This window comes from Pinus tabuliformis, chromosome 7 (assembly GCF_031772625.1).
Source record: "Pinus tabuliformis cultivar Carrire ecotype Pingquan chromosome 7, CPIR1, whole genome shotgun sequence".
Classification (NCBI taxonomy): domain Eukaryota; kingdom Viridiplantae; phylum Streptophyta; class Pinopsida; order Pinales; family Pinaceae; genus Pinus; species Pinus tabuliformis.
The window spans coordinates 1680738574-1680764536 of NC_142293.1; the positions used below are offsets into that span (position 1 = coordinate 1680738574).

General features: G+C 40.2%; 1 protein-coding gene across 1 annotated transcript in view; it reads left to right on the forward strand.

Moving 5' to 3' along the window:
- Nucleotides 1-25963, forward strand: part of LOC149254923 (thioredoxin-1-like) — a 239112-nt gene that overhangs the window by 180159 nt on the left and 32990 nt on the right. Inside the window, exon 5 of the mRNA XM_089457144.1 lies at nt 20397-20441. Within this exon, the coding sequence (XP_089313270.1) occupies nt 20397-20441 (45 nt within the window). The remainder of the gene's footprint in view (nt 1-20396; nt 20442-25963) is intronic.

Here is a 25963-nt window from a genome sequence, read left to right on the forward strand (position 1 = left end):
TACCCTCATGTATCTGTGTTCAAACCCACTTGCAATCCTGTATTAGATCCAATGCGTCTTGTCACCTTCCAATACAATAATTCATTAGTGCAATTGAGTAAATAAGCTTGCTAATCAAGGGCAGAAGTGGACACTTCATAGTGGCATGCCCTTCCAAATAGGCTTCAAACATGTACTGGGGCTACCTTCCTTGACAAGAGAGGTTAATGGAGGACCCTATTAGGTGATTTCAACCTCCAAAGGGAGTGACAGGTCCATGGTACATCCGTCAAATGGCAGGTGGTATGTGAAATAATAATCGAATGCAGTGGGGAAATAGGGAAGGCTCCAGGCCACATGCCATGGTATAAGGGTAGCTATGTTGAAGGAGGCCCACACCATGGGTATATGAATGTAGGAGGTAGCAATTGCGGTACATTAGTTACCTCAACCTTTTGTTTTTCCAACCTTCTTCATATGCCTATTAACTTTTTATTGATTTTTCTTGATTATATTACTCAAGGCTCAAGGCTATGAGAGCATGATGTATAAGATGTAGTAGTGATTACCCCCTAAGGTGGGGCAACTCATTTCCCGCCAAGGGTTGGGACAATCATGGGTTCCTTAATGATGAGGGTGGCACTCATAAGGGCCCTAGGAACCAGGGTGATGGCCATAATGATAAGGGGTAGAGCTCATGTTTGGATTTTGCCACATGCTAAATTTTATTGTCTCGACCATTTTTTGCATTTTGTTGTACATTTGCTGTTGTGTGCGGTCGAATTATGGTTTTATGTTTCTTTTTAGCTCTGTCAACCTCCGGGGCATCGTTCCAGGCTCGACCCAAGGTGTGGGTAAGGGGAAGGGGAGGCTAATACCTTGTGGACACAATGGACAAATGTGGACCCAGATGGGGAAAATGTGAAAAGGGATTTTGTAACGAGCGGAGGGGAGTGAGATACATGGTATCGGGAAGTGGGACCACACAACCAAAATCTGGGTTTCCCATGTACTGGGGTTACCTTCCTTGACAAGAGTGGTTAATGGAGGAATCTATTAGGTGATTTCACCCTCCAAGGGAGTGACAGGTCCATGGTACATCCATCAAATGGCAAGTGGTATGTGAAATAATAATGGAATGGAGTGGGGACAGAGGAAAGGCTCCAAGTGGGAGCACACAACCAAAATCGGAGTTTCCCATGTAGTGTCACTCCCGAAGCTAGTAGCCAATAAAGGAGATCCCATGGGACCGGGATACAAAATTAACCCCCAGGTTGATGTTGAATTTTCTAAGTCTATCCATTAGAAAATTAATCTGTATTCTGCTGGTTTATTTCTTCTACTTCTCTAAAATTGAACAAGTTATTTAATATCAGTCACAATATTTGTAGATCAACAACTGAAAGAAAACAAGCACACAAGTGACATCGTTATTTTTGGACAAATTTCCCCGGAAAAACACAATGCGGGAAAACACAATACAGTGACAACATCTACAGATCAACAATTGAAAGAAAACAAGCACACAAGTAACACCATTATTTTTGGACAAATGTTCCCGGAAAAACCTAATGCCATAAAACCAGTGCAACTATTATGAGGGTTATATTATTAAGCAGTCTTTCTAAGTACAACTTGCGCCTAACCGACTCACTCGACAGAGAAAAGTGTACGGCATCAATACCTCTATATTTAGAAACAGGTATTCAAAAAACCTGTCCCATGAAACCCTCTTCGACACAACTGAAGCTTAGCGCTGGCCCTTCTAGCCTTTGCGTCAGCCTCCTGCTAACCTGTGTCAGCCCTAGGACCCTCTATGTCAGCTCTCTGAGGCACTGCGCAGCCTCTTAGACCCTTTGCATCACTCCCTCTGCCCTCTGCATGGATGACACAGTCCCTCTGGGCTCTGAGCTGCCTCTGCTGGGCTCTGCGTAGCCTAGATTGGCTGCTAATCACTCTTTCTGCTTCTACGTTGGTCTCCCAGTATTGTCCCTGCCTCTCTGCGTAGCCTAGATTCACTTTTTCTTAGCAACCCCGCTCTAGAAAAATGAATGACTCATCAGTCTGGTGTATTCTCCAACTGACCCTCAAGCCTCTTCTTATACTTTTCTCGTTGGTCCTTCAATGATCGAGATTAAATCTCTAATCAATGGCTAAAATTAGATTTGGCTTGATCCATGACTTTTGGAACCTTCTAACTCAGTTTTATATTAATACCCATTAATATTTAATTTTTCCTAAGTTTAGACTTCGGAACTCCATTAAAAATTTTAACTATTTTAATATCTCCCAAACCGGGTACAATCTGTCCAAACCATTTATGGGTCTTGGAGATCCCATGTGCTTTAGCCTCTTCACTAATTTTCATGGCTAGAGAAAATCTGATGCTACCCCAAATCAACAGTTGAGGTAAGGGAACAAGAGTACAATCAAAGCCCATTCTTTCTGCTGAATCCCCCCACTAGTCCATGCCTAGATGTGCCCAAGGAAAGCAAGGATAAGCACCCAATTACATGATGAAAATCATACTTTCGAGGTTGGATGGCCCACCTTCAAACATACAATCATAACAAATGAGTGAGGGCACACAATGGCTGGCTCAGTTGGTGGAGAATAGTAGCACATTGAGCTATCAGGTTGTTGCAAGCGGCTGTCGACTGAAGACAAATCTAGGAGAAAATTTGTCCTACAGGGGTCACCCACTGGTGGTGGGTAATAGTACCCTTTCATTATAATTGTACACTTTGTCTCCTATATATACACTAGGGATACCTAGTCTTAGGGTCATCAAATCTTATCCTATACATTGTGTTCATTGTAAAAGGAGGATTTTCCTTCAAAATGAGTTGTAATAATTGGTTTGTTATCATTTTTAAGGAGCATGGTTCATAACATTTGACCTTTTCCATTTGCCCTTGATGATTGACTCATGATTTTTGTGAAATGAGGAAGAAAATGTTCTTCTATAGGAATAAGTTTGAAAATTGGTGGACAATTCCACTACCCAACACTTGGAATTCCTTCCAACACTACAAAAGAACCCTCAACTGCACTCCAAAACATCTCAAACCTCCAACCTGTTGGATGGAATGAGCTAAAATGAAAAGGAATCTTTTATGGGTGACACAGTGAGGGCATGTGTCAAACATGTGTGTGGGACGTATCCTATTCACAGAATGCATGGCAAACACATGTCAAACATGTGCCCTCATGTATCTGTGTTCAACATGTATGATACGTGACATGGGAGTTGTTTGGATGTGTCTTGCTACTTAGGTTAGTCAACTTACCAACATTATCATTGCTATGAACAAAGTTGAGAATTATTTTTGTTCTAAAGAATCAAAATTCCAATACTTCTCTCTAAAGACATATTTCAATGTTAGTTTTTGGTAGCATCGGAAGTGCTCTAGCGTTGAAAATTGGCGGAAAGACTAAGGCACATGAGTTCTAAAGAACCCAGAAACTGTTTGGTGAAATTATACCTGGATTGTATTTTATTAAAATAATTAATATTTTTAATGGAGTTCCTAAATCTAAACTTAGGGAAATTAAAATATTAATGGGTATTAATCAAAACATGGGTGAGAATGATCTAGAAGGCGGATCATGTCATGTTTTAATCTTAGCTGTTGATTAGAGACTTAATCTCGGCCATTGAAGACTCAACAGGAAAAGTATAAAATGGAGCCTTGGGGTTCATTTGGAAACACACATAGAGAGATTGAGGAAATATATTTTCTGAGGTGAGAAGTTCTTAGGAGGAAAATCGATGGGGAGATCCTGCAGCGGAGGGGAAAAAGGGAATTCGGAAAAAGGACTTTTCAGAGAATACTGACAAAGAGGCAGAGAGAGTTGACGCAGAGGCAGCACAGTAGTCAGGAGAGATGACACAGAAAAGCAGCCTGTCACGCAGAATCCAGAATTGTTGGAACTGCCGAGAATTGCCAGAACATCCGGGAAAGCTAATGCAGAAAAGCTGCCTGTCACGCAGAATCCAGAACTGCCGGAACAACCAGAACAACTGAGAGAGCTGATGTAGAGGGCAGAGAAAGTGATGCAGGGCTGATGCAGAGCCAGCGCAGAAAAAGCCAAGGTTAGACAATCTTGTGCCGGATCAGCGGAAATTCTGTCGAGTGAAGTGAGGTAAAACTCACTCAGATTTTCTGCCAGTATTTTTCTCTGTAAAGGATTGCTCGATCAGTATCCTAGATTTGTATTGAGATATTTCTCTTGCTTAATAATAAACCCTCAGAATTGCTGCACCGGTTTTCCAGCATTGGGTTTTTTCCGGGGACTATTGTGTCCAAAACTAAGTGTGTCCTATGTATCTTGTTCTTTGCTCTATTTTTTGTTTCCGGAGATCAAATATTTAATTAAGTGTAGGATGCAGAAGTAATTTGCTTCAGTATTCAAAAGAATAACTTGATGAATGTAATTTGAAAATCAACTAGGTGAAGTAGATTCAGATTTGCTGCAGTAGGGGTTCCTAGAGGATTTGGAATTTCACATGGTATCAGAGCATTGATTTTGAAACAGGAAGAGCAGATCCAGTGCTGAGTAGTGAGGCCGAAAGCTGCACTTGGCAACAATTCAAATCCCCTTGAGGTGATTACGCAGTACTTGCCGGGAAGCAGATCCGAGCAAATCTCTCTTTCATTGAGACGACAAAGGTACGATTTCCAGTTTGTGAGCTTGCAGAGGCAGAGGGAGTGACGCAGAGCCTCAACGCGGTGCTTGAAGGGTTCGGTTTCTGCCGGGGGAATCCACTGGAAAAGAACAAAGACACATAGGGGGGAATTTTCTCCTCAGAGAACTTTCCGCCTGAAAGTTCGAATTTCTCACTTGTTGAGCAGCTGAGGAGTGGTAAGCAGTGACTAGAGGAGTCAGTTCGACAGTTGGGTGAGATGGCATTGCATGGGCTCAGAGATCAACACAGGTTGGAAGGTGCTTCCAACTATGTCAGATAGAAGACCAGAATCGTAGCTGTTCTGGAAGAATATGATCTCAAGGCCTACGTCAATAGTGTTGTAGATGTTCTTGCTGACAACGATCAAAAGAAGAAGTACAAAGTGGAGCAGGGGAAGGCGAAGAGGCTCATTCTCGATGGAGTTCGAGATCATGTGGTATCACACTGCAGGGCAAGGATATAGCCCGAGAGATGTGTGAAGCCTTGTCTTCTCTTTATGAAGGCTCTTTCGAATAGCGGAAGATGTATTTAGAGTAGATGTTGCAGCAGACTTTGATGTAGAAAGGAGAAGGGGTGAACCTCTATCGTCAACGTCTTCAGGACACTAGGGACTAGCTTGCTGCAGTGGGGTCCACTCCTTAGCCAACTGCGATGGTGAGGATAGCCTTGAATGGAGTCTCAAATGAATGGTAAGTTTTCGTCCAAAGCATATTGGGCAAAGAAAAACTACCTTCATGGGAGGAGATGTGGGCAGCTCTTCAACAGGAGGAATTAAGGAGGGACTTGGGGAAGGTCAACCTTAGTGGCAGCAGTGGGAGTGGCACAAAGATAGAGGAGGAGGAGCAGAACGCAGCTCTGGCATCGAAGGGACAACAGAAGCAGAAGTAGAAGAAGGGCATTTCGAAGGTAAAATGTTTCAGATGTGGCGAGATGGGTCCTTTGAAGCAAAAGGATAAGGATGAGAAGCATGATCTAAAGGTTGTAGTCGCGAAGATAGACGAGGAAGAATATGCCATGAGTGCCCACGCATCTCCAGGAGGGAAATGGGGCGATATTGCGCTGTAGTCGGGAGGACTACATGTGGGCAGGATCCTTGAGAAGTCCACCTCTTGGATCAATTCCTTGCTACGGGAGCCCAAAATTCAACAATAGCGAGATGGACTTAGTGTCAGATGATGGAGTGGAGTGTTTGGAGGACAAATGCAGTGGCTTAGAACCAAAAACTGATCACGACAGTGCAAGGTTGGCATCAGTGTAGAGGTCAGCAGCAACGCAGAAGATTCAAAGGGCAGCAGTAGTCAAATTCCAACATTCATTGTATTATGTTGAACACAGTTAAGTTCAACTAATTTTGGATGTTTTTCAGTTGCATCTCTCAGTAACTGAGTTGCAGTACGGATGTAGTGCTAGCAGCATAGCAAATGCAATGTTTGAGAGGGAGCCGTAGTACAGATGCAACAGTGGCAGTGGCATTGCATGGGTAATAGTACAGTTGCAACAAGAGCACAGTGTTGGTGGCAGCTGTAGTGCAGAAAAGAGGTGCTTCAGAAACAGAGTAGCATGCAGGTGGACGTTGTTGTCAGAGCACTTTGCTCGCTAAGAGGGAGTGTTATTTTTTGGTAGCATGAGAAGTGCTCTAGCATTGACAATTGGTGGAGAGGCTAAGGCACATGCGTTCTAAAGGACCCAAAAACCATTTGGTGAAATTCCATCCAGATTGTATTTTATTAAAATAATTAATATTTTTAATGGAGTCCCTAAGTCTAAACTTAGGGAAATTAAAATATTAATGCATATTAATCAAAATATGGGTGAGAATGATCTAGAAGGTGGGTCAAGTCATGTTTTAATCTTAGCCGTGATTAAAGACTTAATCTCGACCGTTGAAGACTCAACAGGAAAAGTATAAAATGAAGGCTTGGGGTTCATTTGGAAACACACACAGAGAGATTGAGGAAATCGATTTTCTGAGGTGAGAAGCTCTCAGGAGGAAAATCAATTGGGGAGATCTCGCAGTTGAGGGGTAGAGAGAATCCGAAAGGACTTTCCAGAGAATACTGACAGTGAGAGCTGACGTAGAGGCAACGCAGTAGTCAGGAGAGCAGATGCAAAAAAGCTGCTTGTCACGCAGAATCTAGAATTGCCGGGAACTGCTAGAACAACCGAGAGAGATGACGCAGAAAAGCTGCCTGTCACGTAGATCCAGAACTGCTGGAACAACCGGAACTGCCGGAATTGCTGGAACAGCCAGGAGAGTTGATGCAGAGGGCAGAGAAGGTGACACATAGATGATGCAGAGCCAACGCAGAAATAGCCGGGGTTAACCAGTCTTGTGCCGGATTAGCCAGAATTCTGCCGAGTGAAGTGAGGTAAAACTCACTTAGATTTTCCGGCAGTATTTTTCTCTGTAAATGATTGCTAGACGAGCATCCTAGATTTGTATTCAGATATTTCTCCTGCATAATAATAAACCCTGAGAACTGCTGCACTGGTTTTCCCGCATTGTGTTTTTCCAGGACTATTGTGTCAAAAAATAAGTGTGTCCTATGTATCTTGTTCTTTGCTTTGTTTTTTGTTTGATGAGATCAAATGTTTAATTAAGTGTAGGCTGTAGAAGTAATTTGCTTCAGTATTCAGAAGAATAACTTGATGAATGTAATTTGAAAATCAAGTAGGTGAAGTAGATTCAGATTTGCTGCAGTAGGGGTTCCTACAGGATTATAAATTTTCACTTTCAAGTCATAATAAGAGAAGTTCCATTTGAGAATCTTATCAACATTTTATATTTCTGATAAAAGTTGACCTAAGATGGGTTGATGCATGAACAATGCACAAGTATTGTTTGGAGCTTTGACATTACTTTCTTTTTGTTTCTTGATGTGCTTCAAGGATGAAGATTTTCTAGATGGGAGGGGATGCAATATACTTAATTCTTATTTAATTATATTGATAGTTTTTATGTGGGGTCATATACTTCAGAATAGTCTCCTGTGTGCTATAAATATTCCAGTTTTCTTGGTTGCATATCACACAATTCCTTGTATCATCAGTGTTTACTATTTATTAATTGTTATTATATTCCTGGACTATTTTGCCTTGTCCTATGCTAGTAGGTGTCCAGTTTAAATCCCCTTGGGTGAGGCACACTGGTCTAAAGTAACAGATTTGCTAGGTTTTCTATCGACAAATGTGGGGAAGCATTCCTTGGGTTTCTCCATGAAGTTTTCCTTGGCAAAAAACTATGGCATTGTTCCTTTTTCTATGAATTAATATGGTATTCCATGAATTAATAGGGTGATGGCCATAATGATAACGGGTAGAGCTCATGTTTGGCTTTTGCGCACGTGTTAAATTTTATTGTCTCGGCCATCTTTTGCATTTTGTTGTACATTTCCTGTTGTGTGTGGTCAAATTATGCTTTTATGTTTATTTTTAGCTGTGTCAACCTCGAGGGCATCGTTCCAGGCTCGACCCAAGGTGTGGATAAGGGGAAGGGGAGGCTAATACCTTGTGGACCCAATGGACAAATGTGGACCTAGATGGGGAAAATGTGAAAAGGGCTTGTAATGAGTATAGGGGAGTGAGATACATGGTGTTGAGAAGTGGGACCACACAACCAAAATCAGGGTTTCCCATGTACTGGGGTTACCTTCCTTACAAGAGAAGTTAATGGAGGAACCTATTAGGTGATTTCAACTTCCAAGGGAGTGCCAGGTCCATGGTACATCAATCAAATGGCAGGTGGTATGTGAAATAATAATGGAATGGAGTGGGGACAGAGGGAAGGCTCCAAGCAGAACCACACAACCAAATTCAGGGTTTCCCATGTAGTGTCACTCTTGAGCTAGTAGCCAATAAAGGAGATCCCATGGGACCGGGATACAAAATTAACCCCCAGGTTGATGTTGAATTTTCTAAGTCTATTTGTTAGAAAATTAATCTGTGTTCTGCAGGTTTATTTCTTCTACTTGTCTAAAATCGAATAGGTTATTTCATACATTTAAACACCGAAATAAACACAATACAGTCACAACATCTACAGATCAACTACTGAAAGAAAACAAGCACACAAGTGACACTGTTATTTTTGGACAAATGTCTTCGGAAAAACCCAATGCAGGAAAACCAGTGCAATTATTTTGAGGGTTATATTACTAAGTAGTCTTTCTGAGTACAACTGGGTGCCTCATCGGCTCGCCCGATAGAGAAAAATATACGGCAACAATACCTCTATATTCGGAAACAGGTATTCAGAAAACCTGTCCCACGAAACCCTCTCCGCCACAACTAAAGCTCAGCGCTGGCCCTTTTGGCCTCTGCGTCAGCCCCAGGACCCTCTGCGTCAGCCCTCTGAGGTACTGCACAGCTTCTGGGACCCTCTGTGTCACTCCCTCTGCCCTATGCGTGGATGACGCAGTTCCTCTGGGCTCTACGTTGCCTCTGCTGGGCTTTGCGTAGCCTGGACTCGTTATTGCTCTTGCTCTCTCTGCTTCTACGCTGGTCTCCCAGTATTGTCCCTGCCTCTCTGCCTCGTACTCACTGCCCCTCGTTGCTGATCACTGATTCACTTTTTCTTAGCAACCCCGCTCTAGCAAAATGAATGACTAATCACTCTGATGCAATGTTACTTGGGAGCGGGAGCGGGAGCGGGGAGCGGGAGCGGGAGCGACCATTTTCAGAAGCTCCCGGTTTGGGAGCGAATCCGGGAGCGATTTTTTAAAAATATATATATTTTTTATATTTTTTAATTTTTGATACATATATGTCAACAAAAACATGTAGAATGATGAAATAGACATAAAAAAACATAAAAAACATAAAATTGATCATTGAACCATATCACATCAATCATCTAGAAATTATAATCGTCATCAACCATGTCCACAAGTTAGTAAAATACATATTACAACTGCAACATATTGAGTCTTATAAATCATGATTCATCAAATTCAATATTAAAGTTTCAACTTCAAGCTTTCAGAATTGAAAATTCAATAACATTTATCATCATTGATCACCAAAGTTGTACTTGTAAGCCAAGTTTAACCATTACAAGAAGTAATATCGAAGATATTTCTAAGTCCTAACTTCTAACTGTTAACATGATATGAAATGTTAAAAATTTATAAAATGAAACATGAATAATGAGATGAAATGAAACAACTTTAGTCTTTCACAAAGCATCATATTCATAATTCACAATCATTACCAATGAGTTATAATTGCCAAGGCCCAACTTCAAACTTCAAATTTTCATTGTCACAGTGATATAATGTTTACAAAAAATATCATAATGTCATAATGATATGAAAGAGTCAAGAGTCAAGAGTCAAGGACTCAAAACTCAACAGTTATGAAAACTAAAGTCTAATAGAAACTAAAAAAGACAAGTAAACTGTAAATCTACATGTGGCCCTTGCCACGAGAGTCTCCAGGAGTATAAGCAGGTCGTGGTGGTCTTCTAGGAGTCTCCCGCACAGACCGACGACCAGAACTAGAACCTCCATGCGAGGGTGTCGATGGAGGTGGCGACAACAATGGAACAAGACTCGGGCCTCGAGCACTGCTACTGGATGGTGGAGGTGGAGGTGGCATGGCTGCTGCAGCTGCTTCATTTTCATCCCTTACAAGTTCCTCTTCTAGTTCTTCAATATGTACAATGCCATCCTCCAAATTTTCGTCCTCTGGGTGATTGTCCAAAATTTTATATGTGGGATCCTCATTAGCCCGATCACAGTAATGACTCAACAACCTCAAGTTGTAGTGCACATAAACCAAGCTTTATGCTCGGTTTTTGTTGAGTCTGTTTCTTTTCACATTATGTATATAACTGTAGGTGCTCCAACACCTCTCTGCAGAAGAAGAATTTACAACTTGTGAAAGAACTTTTTTTGCCAATTTTGGCAAAAGTCCGTGGCCGCCATATGTTTCCCACCATGTGAGAGAATCAAATTTATCTTTGTCGTCCATTACATGGAAGTTACCATACAAACCAGTGCCACTGAAGTATCTGCCTATTTCAATGCGCACAACTGCACATTCCTCCCTGTCAGGCACCAACTTTTCTAATGCTTCCAGATATCCTTTAGTTACCTCTTGATCTAAATGGGGTTTGGTCCTAACCCCACCCCCTGCTGCAGGTTGGCCCAACCAAGATGTAGAGTAGTATTTTGGCGTAAGGATATACGCCAAGCAATGTAGTGGAAGGTTAAGCCTATTCCACCGTTCACACACACAATCATGAATTAGTTTGTACAAGTTGGGATCTCTATTATGAACAATGTCTTTTATTTCCCCCAACATGGTATCCATTTGCTCATACACCTCGCCAATCACTAGTTTGTCTGTATCTGCAAACCGAATCATGTGATAAATTGGCTTGGTGAAATCCAATACCTGCCTCACAGTTGTCCAAAACTGCCCATCAAGAGCGGCCTCCTCCACCGTTTCAAAACCTGCCATGTCAACTACATTTGTAGCCCTTTCCTTTAACACCTGCCAATGTGGACTTGATACCATGCTAGCTAATGCCTCTCTTACCTTCAAAAGGCGCCTGAAGGTGAGGTAATAGCTACCAAATCTAGTCCTCGCAATCTTCAGCAACTCCAATCCCGAGTGACTGCGGAAAAGGCCATGGGTATTGCTATGATTTGTAATAAATTTTATCATTTGTTTTCCTTTCTTGTACAAATCACCAATCCATTGGTATTGTTCATTTTTGTTTTTGACAATATCATGCAACAGAAGGTTCAATGTGTGAACCAAACATCCAGACCAAAATATGTTCGGGTATTTATCCTCAATAATTGCTCCCGCTGCCTTACAATTAGGAGCATTATCAGTGATGACTTGGATGACATTGTATGGGCCAATACGCTCAATTGTTTCAAGTAATGCTTCTGCAATGTTGATAGCGGTCTTGAACTTGTCTGAGTAATCATGTGCAGCTAGAAAGATGGGACCACTAACAGACACAGCAAGAACACTTATCAATGGCTTGCCTTTTACATTTGTCCATCCATCAGATACAATGGACACCCCATTGTCAGTCCAAGAACTTGTCATTTTATTCAAAGAATGTGATATTTTTGCTTTTTCATGATCAAGGCCAACAGTTCTTGCCTTGTCATACCCAGGGCTCTTGTATCCTTTAGGGGCATCATTTATGGCAGAAACCATTTCGTGCCAATAAGGTGAGTGTAGAACATTGAATGGTATCCCACATGCATAGAGGAACCTGTAAACTTTTGAATCCACATCATTCCTACACCCCTCATCAAGGAAATCTGATATGGTTCTACGCCTTAAAGATGATGACCCTGTGCCTCCATGTCCATATCCACTGCCTTGGGAGGATGCTGAAGGAGTTCTTTATGATTGTGAGCTTGGTTCAAAGAAACCCCTTGATCTTTTTGTTCTGTATTGGGCGTCCTCCTCTTCCTTTATATATTTGGCTCTATCTGCTGTTGACACCGCTGCACAAGTTTTGATTCCTATTTGTTTCTCTCCATCCCATGGCCTTTTCCCGCAGAGGTGTCTTCTAGCACGGGTGTATGAACCTGTGTAATCAGTGTTGCAATGGGGGCAATGAAATTTAGTGGTTCCACCCGCTCTCCCTGTTTCAGCCCTGTGAACATATTTCCACAATGGAGTTTGGTCTTGTTTAGTTTTTTGAGGGTCATGTTCACCCTCCTCGACCTCCTCCTCACTGGGGTTTTCACCCATTTGACTTTCTCCGGCTTCTTCATCCCCCTCTTTAGTTTGGGGCCCCCTCCGTTTCCTACTCTCCACCACCATAATAACCATAAAAGGGACCAGGAAGAGGAAAATGCCAATAAATATCGCCAGGTCCATGGTGTTTGATGTTTGTAGGGTTTTGAATCTTGAATCTGCAAATTAATTTAATTTATTGGGATTAATTAATTTAATTTAAATACATGATTTTTAAACAGTTAAACTCAAACAACTAAATTAAATCAACTAAATTAACTACCTAACCAGCTAAACTAACTAGATTACTAAGTTACTTACCTCTGCAGGCTTGCTCCTCGCTCCTTGGCAGTTGCTCCTCGCTCTTCAGCACTTGCTCTTCGTTCCAATGCTCTTGCTCCAGCTCCAAACTTGCTCAATGAAGTTATAATGAATGTTTTTTGGCCCAATGGCCTTATAAAACAAATTTTTTTTTCTAAATTTTTTATTTTTTTCGGGTTCGGCGGATTTTTTTTTTTTTTTCCGCCGAACCGCTCCCGGCCCGGCTCGATTCGCTCCCGGAGCGTTTTTTAATGCCCGGGAGCGATCAGGGAGCGATCGCTCCCCGATCGCTCCCGGGCATTAAAAATCGCTCCGGGAGCGCGGGAGCGATCGCTCCCTAACAGATCAAGGAGCGTAAATTTTTTTACGGGAGCACGCTCCCGAAAATCGCTCCCGTCCGGGAGCGATTTTGGGAGCGCGCTCCCGACCCGCTCCCGCCCGGAGCGCGCTTCGGGAGCGGGTTCGAAGGGGGGGGGGGGGCGCTCCCCCGTAACACTGCTCCGATGTATTCTCCAACTGACCCTCAAGTCTCTTCTTATACTTTTCTTGTTGGTCCTTCAACGACCGAGATTAAATCTCTAATCAACGACTAAGATTAGATTTGGCTTGATCCATGACTTTTGGAACCTTCTAACCCAGTTTTATATTAATACCCATTGATATTTTACTTTTCCTAAGTTTAGGCTTAGGAACTCCATTAAAATTTTTAACTATTTTAATATCTCTCAAACTGGGTACAATTTGTCCAAACCATTTCTGGGTTTTGGAGATCTCAGGCGCTTTAGCCTCTCCACCAATTTTCATGGCTAGAGCGCATTCGATGCTACTCTAGATCAACAATTGAGGTAAGGGAACAAGAGTACAGTCAAAGCCCGTTCTTTCTGTTGAATCCCCCAACTAGTCCATGCCCAAATGTGCCCAAGGAAAGCAAGGATAAGCATCTAATTACATGATGAAAATCATAGTTTCGAGGTTGGATGGGCCACCTTCAAACATATAATCATAACAAATGAGTGAGGGCACACAATGGTTGGCTCAGGTGGTCGAGAGTAATAGCACATTGAGCTATCAGGGTGTTGCAAGGGGTTGTTGTCTGAAGACAAATCTAGGAGGTTGTGTTCATTGTAAAAGGAGGCTTTTCCTTCAAAATGAACTGTAATGATTGGTTTCTTATCATTTTTTAGGAGCATGGTTGATAACATTTGACCTTTTCTAATTGCCCTTGATCGTTGTCTCATGATTTTTGTGAAATGAGGAAGAAAATGTTCTTCTGTAGGAAGAAGTTTGAAAATTGGTGGACAATTCCACTACCCAGCACTTTGTATTCCTTCCAACACTACAAAATAACCCTCAACTACACTCCAAAACATCCCAAACCTCCAACCTGTTGGATGGAACGAGCTAAAATGAAAAGGAATCTTTTACGGGGGACATAGTGAGGGCATGTGTCAAACATGTGTGTGGGACGTATCATGTTCACAGAACACATGGCAAACACATGTCAAACATGTGCCCTCATGTATCTGTGTTCAACATGTAGGATATGTGACATGGGAGTTGTTTGGATGTGTCTTGTTACTTATGTTAGTCAACTTACCAACATTATCATTGCTACAACAAAGTTGAGAATTATTTTTGTTCTAAAGAACCAAAATTCTAGTACTTCTTTCTAAAGACATACATCAATGTTAGTTTTTGGTAGCATCGAAAGTGCTCTAGCCTTGAAAATTGGTGGAGAGGCTAAGGCACATGAGTTCTAAAGAACCCAAAAACCATTTGGTGAAATTCTATCCGGATTGTTTTTTATTAAAATAACTAATATTTTTAATGGAGTTCCTATGTCTAAACTTAAGGGGAATTAAAATATTAATGGGTATTAATCAAAATATAGGTGAGAATGATCTAGAAGGCGGATCAAGTCATGTTTTAATCTTAGCCGTTGATTAGAGACTTAATCTCGGTTGTTGAAGACTCATCAGGAAAAGTATACAATGGAGGCTTGGGGTTCATTTGGAAACACACGGAGAGATTGAGGAAATAGATTTTCTGATGTGAGAAGGTCTCAGGAGTTAAATCGATTGGGGAGATCTTGCGGTTGAGGGGAAAAGGGAATTTGGAAGGACTTTTTGGAGAATACTGACAGAGAGGCGGAGAGAGCTGATGCAAAGGCAGTGTAGTAGTCGGGAGAGCTGACGTAGAAAAGAAACCTGTCATGCAGATTCCAAAACTATCGTAACTGTTGAGAATTGCCGGAACAGCCGGGAAAGCTGAAGTAGAAAAGCTGTCTGTCACATCGAATCCAGAACTGTCGGAACAACTGGAACAATTGGGAGAGCTGCCGCAGAGGGAAGAGAAGGTGATGCAGGGCTGTTGCAGAGCCAACTCAGAAATAGCCGGGGTTAGCCAGTCTTGTGTCGGATCAGCCGGAATTCTGCCGGGTGAAGTGAGGTAAAACTCACTAAGATTTTCTGTCAATATTTTTCTCTGTAAAGGATTGCTCGATGAGCATCCTAGATTTGTATTCAGATATTTATCCTGCATAATAATAAACCCTCAGAACTGCTGCACCGGTTTTCCTGCATTGGGTTTTTCCAAGGACTATTGTGTCCAAAAATAGGTGTGTCCTATGTATCTTGTTCTTTGCACTGTTTTCTGTTTGATGAGATCAAATATTTAATTGTGTAGGCTCCAGAAGTAATTTGCTTCATGATTCAGAAGAATAACTTGATGAATGTAATTTGAAAATCAACTAGGTGAAGTAGATTCAGATTTGCTGCAGTAGGGGTTCCTAGAGGAATTTTCACATGGTATGAGAGCATTGATTTTGAAACAGGAAGAGCAGATCTAGTGCTGAGTAGTGAGGCCGAAAGCTGCACTTGGCAGCAATTCAAATCCCCTTGAGGGGATTGCGTAGTCCTTGTTGAGAAGCAGATCCGAAGAAATCTCTCTTTGAGTGAGAAGACAGAGGTACGATTTCCAGAGCCTCAACGCGGTGCTTGAAGGGTGCAGTTTTTGCCGGGGCATAAATACGTTGGAAAAGAACGAAGACACATGGGGGGGAATTTTCTCCTCAGAGAACTTTCTGCCAGAAAGTTCGAATTTCTCACTTGTTGAGCAGCTGAGGAGTGCTAAGCAGTGACTAGAGGAGTTAGGTCGACAATTGGGTGAGATGGCATCACATGGGGTCAGAGATCAGGACAGGTTGGAAGGTGCTTCCAACTATGTCATATGGAAGGCCAAAATCTTAGTTGTTCTGAAAGAATATGATCTCGAGGCCTACGCCAATAGTGTTGTAGTTGTTCCTACTGACAACGATCAAAAGAAGAAATACAAAGCGGAGTAGGGGAAGGCGAAGAGGCTCATTCTCGATGGAGTTCGAGATCATGTGGTATCACACTTGCAGGGCAAGGATATAGCCCAAGAGATGTGGGAAGCCTTGTCTTCTTTGTATGAAGGGTCTTCCTAATAGCGGAAGATGTATTTAGAGCAGAAGTTGCAGCGGACTTTGATGCAGAAAGGAGAAGGGGTGAACCTCTAACGTCAACGTCTTCAGGACATTAGAGACTAGCTTGTTGCAATGGGGTCCACTCCTTAGCCAATCGCGATGGTGAGGATAATCCTGAATGGAGTCTCAGATGAATGGCAAGTTTTCGTCCAAAGCAGATTGGGCAGAGAAAACTACCTTCACGGGAGGAGATGTGGGCAGCGCTTCAACAAGAGCAATTAAGGAGGGACCTGGTGAAGGTCAACCTTAGTGGCAACAGTGGGAGTGGCACAAAGACAGAGGAGGAGGAGAACACAACTCTGGCATCGAAGGGACAACATAAGCAGAAGCAGAAGAAGGGCATTCCAAAGGTGAAATGTTTCAGATGTGGCGAGGTGGGTCCTTTGAAGAAAAAGGATAAGGATGAGAAGCATGATCCAAAGGTTGTAGCCGCGAAGATAAACGAGGAAGAATATGCCATGAGTGCCCACACATCTCCAGGAGGGAAATGTGGTGACATTGCGCTGTAGTCGGGAGGACTACATGTGGGCAAGATCCTTGAGGAGTCCACCTCTTGGATCAATTCCTTGCTATGGGAGCCCAAGATTCAGCAGTAGCGAGATGGACTTAGTGTCAAATGATGGAGTGGAGTGTTTGGAGGACAAATGCAGTTGCTTGGAACCAGAAACTGATCATGGCAGTGCAAGGTTGGCATTAGTGCAGAGGTCAGCACCAGTGCAGAAGATTCAAAGGGCAGCAGTAGTCAGATTCCAACATTCATTGTATTATGTTGAACACAGTTAAGTTCAACTAATTTTGGATGTTTTTCAGTTGCTTTTCTCAGTAACTGAGTTGCAGTGCTAGCAGCATAGCAAATGCAGCATTTGAGAGGGAGCTGTAGTACAGATGCAGCAGTGGTAGTGGCATTGCATGGGTAATAGTACAGTTGCAACAGGAGCACAGTGTTGGTGGCAGCTGCAGTGCAGAAAAGGGGTGCTTCAGAAATAGAGCAGCATGTAGGTGGACATTGTTGCTAGAGCACTTTCCTCGCTAAGAGGGAGTGTTATTTTTTGGTAGCATCGAAAGTGCTCTAGCATTGAAAATTGGTGGAGAGGCTAAGGCACATGAGTTCTAAAGAACCCATAAACCCTTTGGGGATATTCCACCTGGATTGTATTTTATTAAAATAATCAATATTTTTAATGGAGTTCCTAAGTCTAAACTTAGGGAAATTAAAATAGTAATGGATATTAATCAAAATATGGGTGAGAATGATCTAGAAGGCGGATCAAGTCATGTTTTAATCTTAGCCATTGATTAGAGACTTAATCTCGACCGTTGAAGACTCAACAGGAAAGGTATAAAATGGAGGCTTGGGGTTCATTTGGAAACACACAGAGAGATTGAGGAAATCGATTTTCTGAGGTGAGAAGTTCTTAGGAGGAAAATTGATTGGGGAGATCTTGCAGTTGAGGGGCAGAGAGAATCCGGAAGAAGGACTTTCCTGAGAATACTGACAGTGAGAGCTGACGCAGAGGCAACGCAGTAGCCGGGAGAGATAACGCAAAAAAGCTGCTTGTTACGTAGAATCTAGAATTGTCGGGAACTGCCAAGAACTGCTGGAACAGCTGAGAGAGCTGACGCGGAAAAGCTGCCTGTCATGTAGAATCCAGAACTACCGGAACAATTGGGAGAGCTGATGCAGAGAAGGTGACACAAGGATGATGCAGAGCCAACGCAGAAATAGCCGGGGTTAACCAGTCTTGTGCCGGATCAGCCAGAATTCTGCCGAGTGAAGTGAGGTAAAACTCACTTAGATTTTCCGGCAGTATTTTTCTCTGTAAATGATTGCTAGATGAGCATCCTAGATTTGTATTCAGATTTTTCTCCTGCATAATAATAAACCCTGAGCACTGCTGCACCGGTTTTTCCGCATTGTGTTTTTCCGGGAACTATTGTGTCCAAAACTAAGTGTGTCCTATGTATCTTGTTCTTTGCTCTGTTTTCTGTTTGATGAGATCAAATATTTAATTAAGTGTAGGCTGCAGAAATAATTTGCTTCAGTATTCATAAGAATAACTTGATGAATGTAATTTGAAAATCAAGCAGGTGAAGTAGATTCAGATTTGCTGCAGTAGGGGTTGCTATAGGATTAGAAAATAGAAATTTTCACATTCAAGTCATAATAAGAGAAGTTCCATTTGAGAATCTTATCAACATTTTATATTTCTGATAAAAGTTGACCTAAGATGGGTTGATGCGTGAACAATGCACAAGTATTGTTTGGAGCTTTGACACTGCTTTCTTTTTGTTTCTTGATGTGCTTCAAGGATGAAGATTTTCTAGATGGGAGGGGATGCAATATACTTAATTCTTATTTAATCATATTGATAGTTTTTATGTGGGGTCATATACTTCAGAATAGTCTCCTGTGTGCTATAAATATTCCAGTTTTCTTGGCTGCATATCACACAATTCCTTGTATCATCAGTATTTACTATTTATTAATTGTTATTATATTCCTGGACTATTTTGCCTTGTCCTATGCCAGCAGGTGTCAAGTTTGAATCCCCTTGGGTGAGGCACACTGGTCTACACTAACAGATTTACTAGGTTTTCTATCGACAAATGTGGGGAAGCATTCCTTGGGTTTCTCCATGAAGTTTTCCTTGGCAAAAAAATATAGCCTTGTCCCTTTTCTTATGAATTAATATTGTATTCCATGACTATGCAACGTATGGGATGTTCTAGGTTGTAGGGTGCTGATTAGTAACAGAAGTCAGTGCTGAAATAGTTCTATGCGCTGATATTGCAGTTCATATTGGGGTAATGTGTCAATGGGTTGTCCTTTATGGTGATATTGTCTTTATTGAGACTTGTCAGATCATCGTTTGCATAAAGAGTGTCTAGAGAGGTAAATAAAATAAAGAGAAACGTTTTTTAATGATATTTTTTTACTTAATACAGTTCTGCTGAAGTAATGATTCTAGCTCATGTATGAAATCATTTTATATCAATGTTACCAGACTCGGAATCGGCAATAAATCAGCGAGGCAAAAGAGCGAAGAGTTTTAATCTGATCGGGGAAAAATGGGGAAAAATCGGTTAATTCAATAATTTAAGATATACACATATATTGAAAAAAAATAAAATAAAAACACACACACACACACAAAACAAAACAAAACAAAACATTTTTCATTGATATTCAGTAAAGCCATGTCCAAACAATGCATTATATCAATAGATGTCCAAAATATCATGAATGAATAACTATCTCATATATGTTATGAGTCCAAACATGATCCAAAGTATTGGTTCTTGACTCCTAACCTGTGATTACATCGAACCAGAAGCACCTGCTTCTAAAAGTTTATAAAATACTGCATACTAATCAGTAAAACAACAGTAACTGAAATCTGTTGATTGCTGCTAAAATGATACGATAATGGTTTGCTACTGAAATCTCTGACCAAGCACATGCTGAAGCTACAATGGAGCACACTGCACACTGCGCCTCTATTACACTACGACTCTATTACGTGGAGTAAATTGAAACTGAAACCATGCCTCTATTACCTTCTCGACGTATGAGTTGTAGGCCTGAGTAGTGAGAAAAGTCAATTACAGACTGACTTTTAATTTTTAACCTAACTAAACTACGCAGCGAAAAATGCAGGAACCCTAAAAGTTAAAACCTGTGCCCCTTGAGTTGAGGGTTGAAAATCACCTCAGTCGCCTAAATCGCAATTAATCGGTGAGTCTCAAGTGAAACTCACATGACCATGATTCAAACACGGTCAATGCAAGTTTGACTCGCCCATAGTTGAATTGGATCGTTTGAGGGAAGAGTAGAGTTTGACTCGTGATTAATCGCGAGTGATCGGAGATTCATGTTTCACTGTTTTATATGCATCATCTTGATCACTGTAGGCAGCTTACAACTAAGATATTAATTTTGGCTTCTATGCTGGATTACCTTTGATTCCAAGGGAGGACTTTTCTGCGTTTATTTTTATTTTTTGCTTCTGACCTAAAAACTTGATAGGCTTCAATGGATGATTATTGCATGTTGGAGACATATTCCTATTATTAGAGACAGATAAATCACACTGGTTCAGTTTCTTGTTTGGTTTGTTTTTAAAGGAGGTTAACAGTGTACGGAAGACCTGTTTGGGCCTCTGATATTTTTCACGTCTCTCTTCTTTGCAGGAAACTCTTTCTAACAGTTTGCAAACTTCAGGAGTCACATCTGTGGTGGGTATTTTTCATATAATTTTGTTTTAATAGTAGGCCTTGGTATGGCCAAAAGTTGATTTGCTTTACATATCATTAGAAATACATTTACATGACATTGCTTGCACATTTGCTATGAAAGGAATTTGACAATTATTCTGTTTATAATAGATTAATGGCTTCACTAAGTGAAATGAAAACTTGGTTTGCTTTTAGTTTTTCTTTTTCTGTGAGCGTGTTCTTCTTTAATCATTATTCTCTGTATTTCCTATTTTTAGGGACTTTCCTTGTTTAGCAGATCTGATTTTGAACTAGAGTACATTGGTTGACTAGTGATTAGCCATCAATGTGTTATTTGCATTTAAATAATTAGTTAAGCGCTGGGCATGTGTTGGTGTATGTTCACCACATAGAGGAGTATGCTTGGCATATGTCGACCTATTCTTGGCACGTGTGGTTCACATGCATAGATGAGTGTGTTGGCATGTTGCCACCATATGGAGGAGTGTGCTCATGGTGTGCTGGCATGTGTCTACCTTTTCTTGGGAGTCATTACCTGGGGACTTACTCTTTTTTATTCTTGGACATTTTTGCATGCATGGATGCCTTTTATTCTGTAATGAGAGAGGTGGAGGGCACATTAGCAAAATAGTCATTGCATTTGTGCTTTTAATGTTAATATGAAGTTATGTGATTGCTGCTACAAAGTTCTAGCTTGCTGGTTCTGATTTGCAGATATAGTATTTACTATTTGTTAGATCCACACGCCATCAACACCAGTTGATATAAAATTCTAATATGCAGTGCTTACACACCTGATCTATACTCTTATGCATTTAGTTTTCAATTTTTGAAGTATTAATGATTATTTCTTGATGTTTTTAGTATCAGCTATTGGCTAAAATCTTTACATGCAGATATGCCATCATACATTAGAAAATTTAACACGGTATCAGAGTTGTATTGCTGAAATTCTTTGATCCAATAAATGGAGAAAGAAACTCCTTGTGAGAGGGAGTTGACAACAAAGGATTTCAAAGGGTGTGAATCTGTAATAACCCACCTACAATTATAATAGAATATGAATATTAGCATGCATATGATAGCTACATATGCATGCATCACATGCACTGCACTAGTATACATACTAGCTAATATAAGATAATGAATTGGTTTTGAAGTAAATATCTAGCACATCAGAATATAATGATTATATCAAATAAAGTACTTGATAGGCATACCATGATCATAAAAGATGTTTCCAATAATAAAATTAATATAATGGTTATACAAAATAAAAGGGACTTTTTTTTTTAACAATGTGGTGAATCGGTAACTGCCAGACCTAATCTAAGGAAGACCCGAGATCAATTCTCGTAGCTGCCACTATAACACCAAGAGTACATCCAACAACCTGCAAGCCAGATATACTAATTTCTTATGATTTTGGCAAGAGCCGAGACTCCAGCTAGTGGGGAGTCTACTCCTTGAGCTGCACACCATAGCAGGACAATATACTCAATGTGATTTGAACCTTGACCTCGTGGGTTTCACCCGTCGAACCCATCTGTCTCACAACACATCACTGTATATAACATAAAAGGGAATTTTAATAACTAAATAAAGTAGAACTTATATATATATATATATTCATTAAAAGAAACTAAATAAGAATAATGGGAAAGGACATATGACACTATCTTTTCTAAATCCAAAACAACCTCAAAAAAATTATAAGTAAATTAACTTAATAAATAAATTGTAATAAAATATAAGATCAATAAAACAGAAAAACATTAAAAGGCTATATATATATATAACTATGATTCTCATAAACTATATAAGCTAAGTCCATCACTCAAATTGTGACCGAGCAAGGTGGAAGCTGAAATCTGCTCCACATGTGACCGACAAAGAACCATCAAGAACATAAATTATTTAATGAAGACCTTGAGATGGTGAAGAAGAGGGCGGTGGAAGGATTGGTGTATAAGAAGAGAGGTGGGGGTTTGTTACAGGGGAGGCAGCTGTTAGTATTCTCTGGAGTTAAAGGAACGTTTTTCCTTGGTTCTGAGGGGTTCTTGACCCTTGAAGAAATTTTATTGCACAGTAGGAATTTTTGAAGAGAGTCACTCATAGAAGGAAACCAAGCCTTGGTTGTTCTTGAAGCTTTTGGGCACGGGGGCCAGAGTGTTGCAATTTTGAAGTACTCTGGAGCTGGGTACCGAGGTTGTGCCCAGTTTGGCAGGGAGGATTTGGTCATTTTGGTAACAGGAGTGAATTTGGAGCCACAACATCTTAGGATCGACTTCAAACATGGAATACAGGTATATATCTGTGTATTAAATTGATAAATTCTGTTTTAAATATCACTGTCTTGACTCTGAGCATCGATTTTGTTAAATTTTCCTTCATTTTCCCAAATTAGGGCTTCACACACTGGATTCAGAGCTTGTCTCAAACCCTTGGGGACCTTAGGGCAAAACAAAAATTGGTTATAAAATTGCGCCATTAAATCTAGCCTTTGCTTCCACTGTATAAGAAAGCTGGTCTGAAAAACTGAAATTTGTCTTCCACATCTTTGACAATGTCTTCAGTAACTTGTCTCTTAGCAGTAGAAATTATGGTTACCAATCTGAGTTTTCCTCCATTTCAAATCAAGCTATATGCAACAAGCTAGGTTTTCCTTGACATCAGTGTATTCAACAATTCTGCTTCTGCAAAGCTCTGTCACATGTCTGACTGCCCTTCCCTACACAATCTGTGTCTATTTAGATGTCTACAAATTTGCGAATCTGGACATTTATGCCATAGATCAGTATTTCTCTTAACTTCTCTGTAAATGTCCTTGTGAATTTAGTCCTAAGGTGTTTTTCTACATGATCATTGTTAATGACATTTTATGGCTTGTGTTTGCATTGTTTCCCCTATATGGTGGCCCATTTCTAGACGTCATCCTGAAGCTTAATCGCTACTGATTCTCCAATTTCTCATGTTTATACATCTGCATCTGCTGTTAAATGGAATAATTGGGATTGTTTTGAAATAATTGTTTTATCAATTGTAGTGAGATTTAATTCGATTAGTTGGGGATTATTTCATCTATTGTTCCGACACAACACTCATAAACGAAGTTGTTTATAATGAGAATATAGAGGATCTTCCTCTTCTTCAATATAATCCTTCAATAACTTTGCTGCAAGTTCAATTTCACCCAATGCCTCAACCATTTCTAGCTTCCCCTTCACTTTTGTGGTGTGTTGATGATGAAATCACCTGCTCAGTTGTTCAAGTACTTTGTTTCCTTTACGGCCTAGTCGGGCTTTGGTGCAGTCAGTCCTATGGTGGGAAATGTCATGGAGAGAGAGAGCTCCGACGCCGACCTGCACAGTCAATTGGAAACCGACTCTGGCATGTCTGGTGGGACCCCGCAACGTATAAAATTATATATTAAGTTCAGGTTTATAAGAAAGGGGTTTGAACTAATTTGGGAAGAGGGTGTTCCACAGAGAAGAAGGAAACATGTGTACACTGTAATATGTATGCGCGTGGATCTCGAGGCATACCATGAGGAAGGCTTTCAGCTAGCTTGGAATTTGAAGGAGAAAAAGAAATTATAGCTTCTGCTGCTATCAGATGGACTATAATCAACATACTTGTCACAATAACCATTTATTAATATTATATAGACCAGTGTTGTTAAAAGCGCGATTAAATCGCGCTTTTTTGAAAAAGCGCGATTAAATCGCGCTTTTTTGAAAAAGCGCGCTTTTTTCCTTAAGCCGATTTAATCGCGCTTTTTATGGGAAAAAAGCGCCTAAATTTTTTTTGCCGTTTTTTTTTGAAAAAAGCGCGCTTTTTTGATTTAATCGCGCTTTTTTGAAAAAGCGCGATTAAATCGCGCTTTTTTGAAAAAGCGCGATTAAATCGCGCTTTTTTGAAAAAGCGCGCTTTTTTCCTTAAGCCGATTTAATCGCGCTTTTTATGGGAAAAAAGCGCCTAAATTTTTTTTTGCCGTTTTTTTTGAAAAAAGCGCGCTTTTTTGAAAAAAGCGCGCTTTTTTCGTAAAAAAGCTCAGGGGTCCCTGGCAGCGCGATTTATAATGAAAATTAAAAAAAAATGAAAAAAAATGAATATTTTTGTACCAAACGCTTTTTTCCCGCTTTTTCCGATTTTTTCCGCTTCATTCCCGGCGCCGATTTAATCCCGCTCGCGCTTTTAACAAGACAACGAAGGACCACAATAATTGAGTAATTTGAGGGGTCATGGTCATCAACCTGAAATGAGATATTGAAGAAATTAAATAATTATTAAGACAATTTCCATCTCGCTGTTCAATTGCAATGCTAATCCTTTTCAACACTTCGTAACCCTGTAAGATAGTGGACTTGCTCAATTTTCCAAGAGGTAGCTTCTCAACATTATATCCAATCTCCAGCATTTGTTGTTCCATCATGCACACATTGCATATGAGAGAGATAAATTGTGCTAAGCGATTATCCAACTTACTTTGTCGAGGTTGGGGCTTAACAATGAGTCAATTTCCTTCTTTTGTTCTTGTTCACATGATTTATCTCCCTCATAATCCATTTCTAGCCAAGTATTCTTTTTGGGTAAGGAATGAAAGTGTGTTGATTGCACCATTGGTTCTTGGTTTTGTCAAAGAACTTAGTTTCAAATTCTGAAATTGCTTCAACACGTGATACAAAAGGACCAAAAAGTTTATCTTAACCCTTAACACCAACTCTGCCCCAGCAATTGTACACCATATATTTTCCTCCAATATCAATGTCTATTGTTTGAATGACATAAAACTTCTTGTTATTTTCACCAGCATTTGTCTGATTTAGCGTGGCATGAAAGATATTATCCCCTATATGTAAAACATGGTAATGTGACTTTATGTCGTCTGGAAGCCACTTGTCTAAGACCGCATTGCCTTTCTTAGTCGCTAGAAGACATCACATTGGCATTGAAAATTGCAGTGCAAGAAAAAGACATTTTCAATTTTTCACTGTTCAGAATAGTAGCCAACTTGAACTCCTCATAAAAATTGTGAATGTATGTATAAATAATTGTATTTCTGGATCATGAGAGGCCTCACTGAAAGAAAACTTCGCCTGAAAGAAAATCTGTGAGAAACGTTGGCCCAAAACAATGTGACCGAAGTTTTGCTTAGAATATTGTTTATAGAGAACTGATTTTAGTGCAGAGATTATAATATATATATATATTTTGATAGGTGAGTGTTAATAAGTTAACCTTTACATCTGAAGTTACTTTAAAAAAAAAATGTTTCTATATATACGATTAACATGTTGAAATTATAATGACCCTTAGTTTCCCCTCTAAAACATCATTTATATTAATATTCATAAGGTTCATAATAATATTAATTGAATGTACTTGTGCCTATGAAAGGGATATTGTTATATTTTTATAACATTTTATTGGTTGTTATTATATTTTATAATTTTGTCATGCAATCACCTAATTCAATATTGTAATTTAAAATTTATTTTAATACATTTCGTAATTTAAAT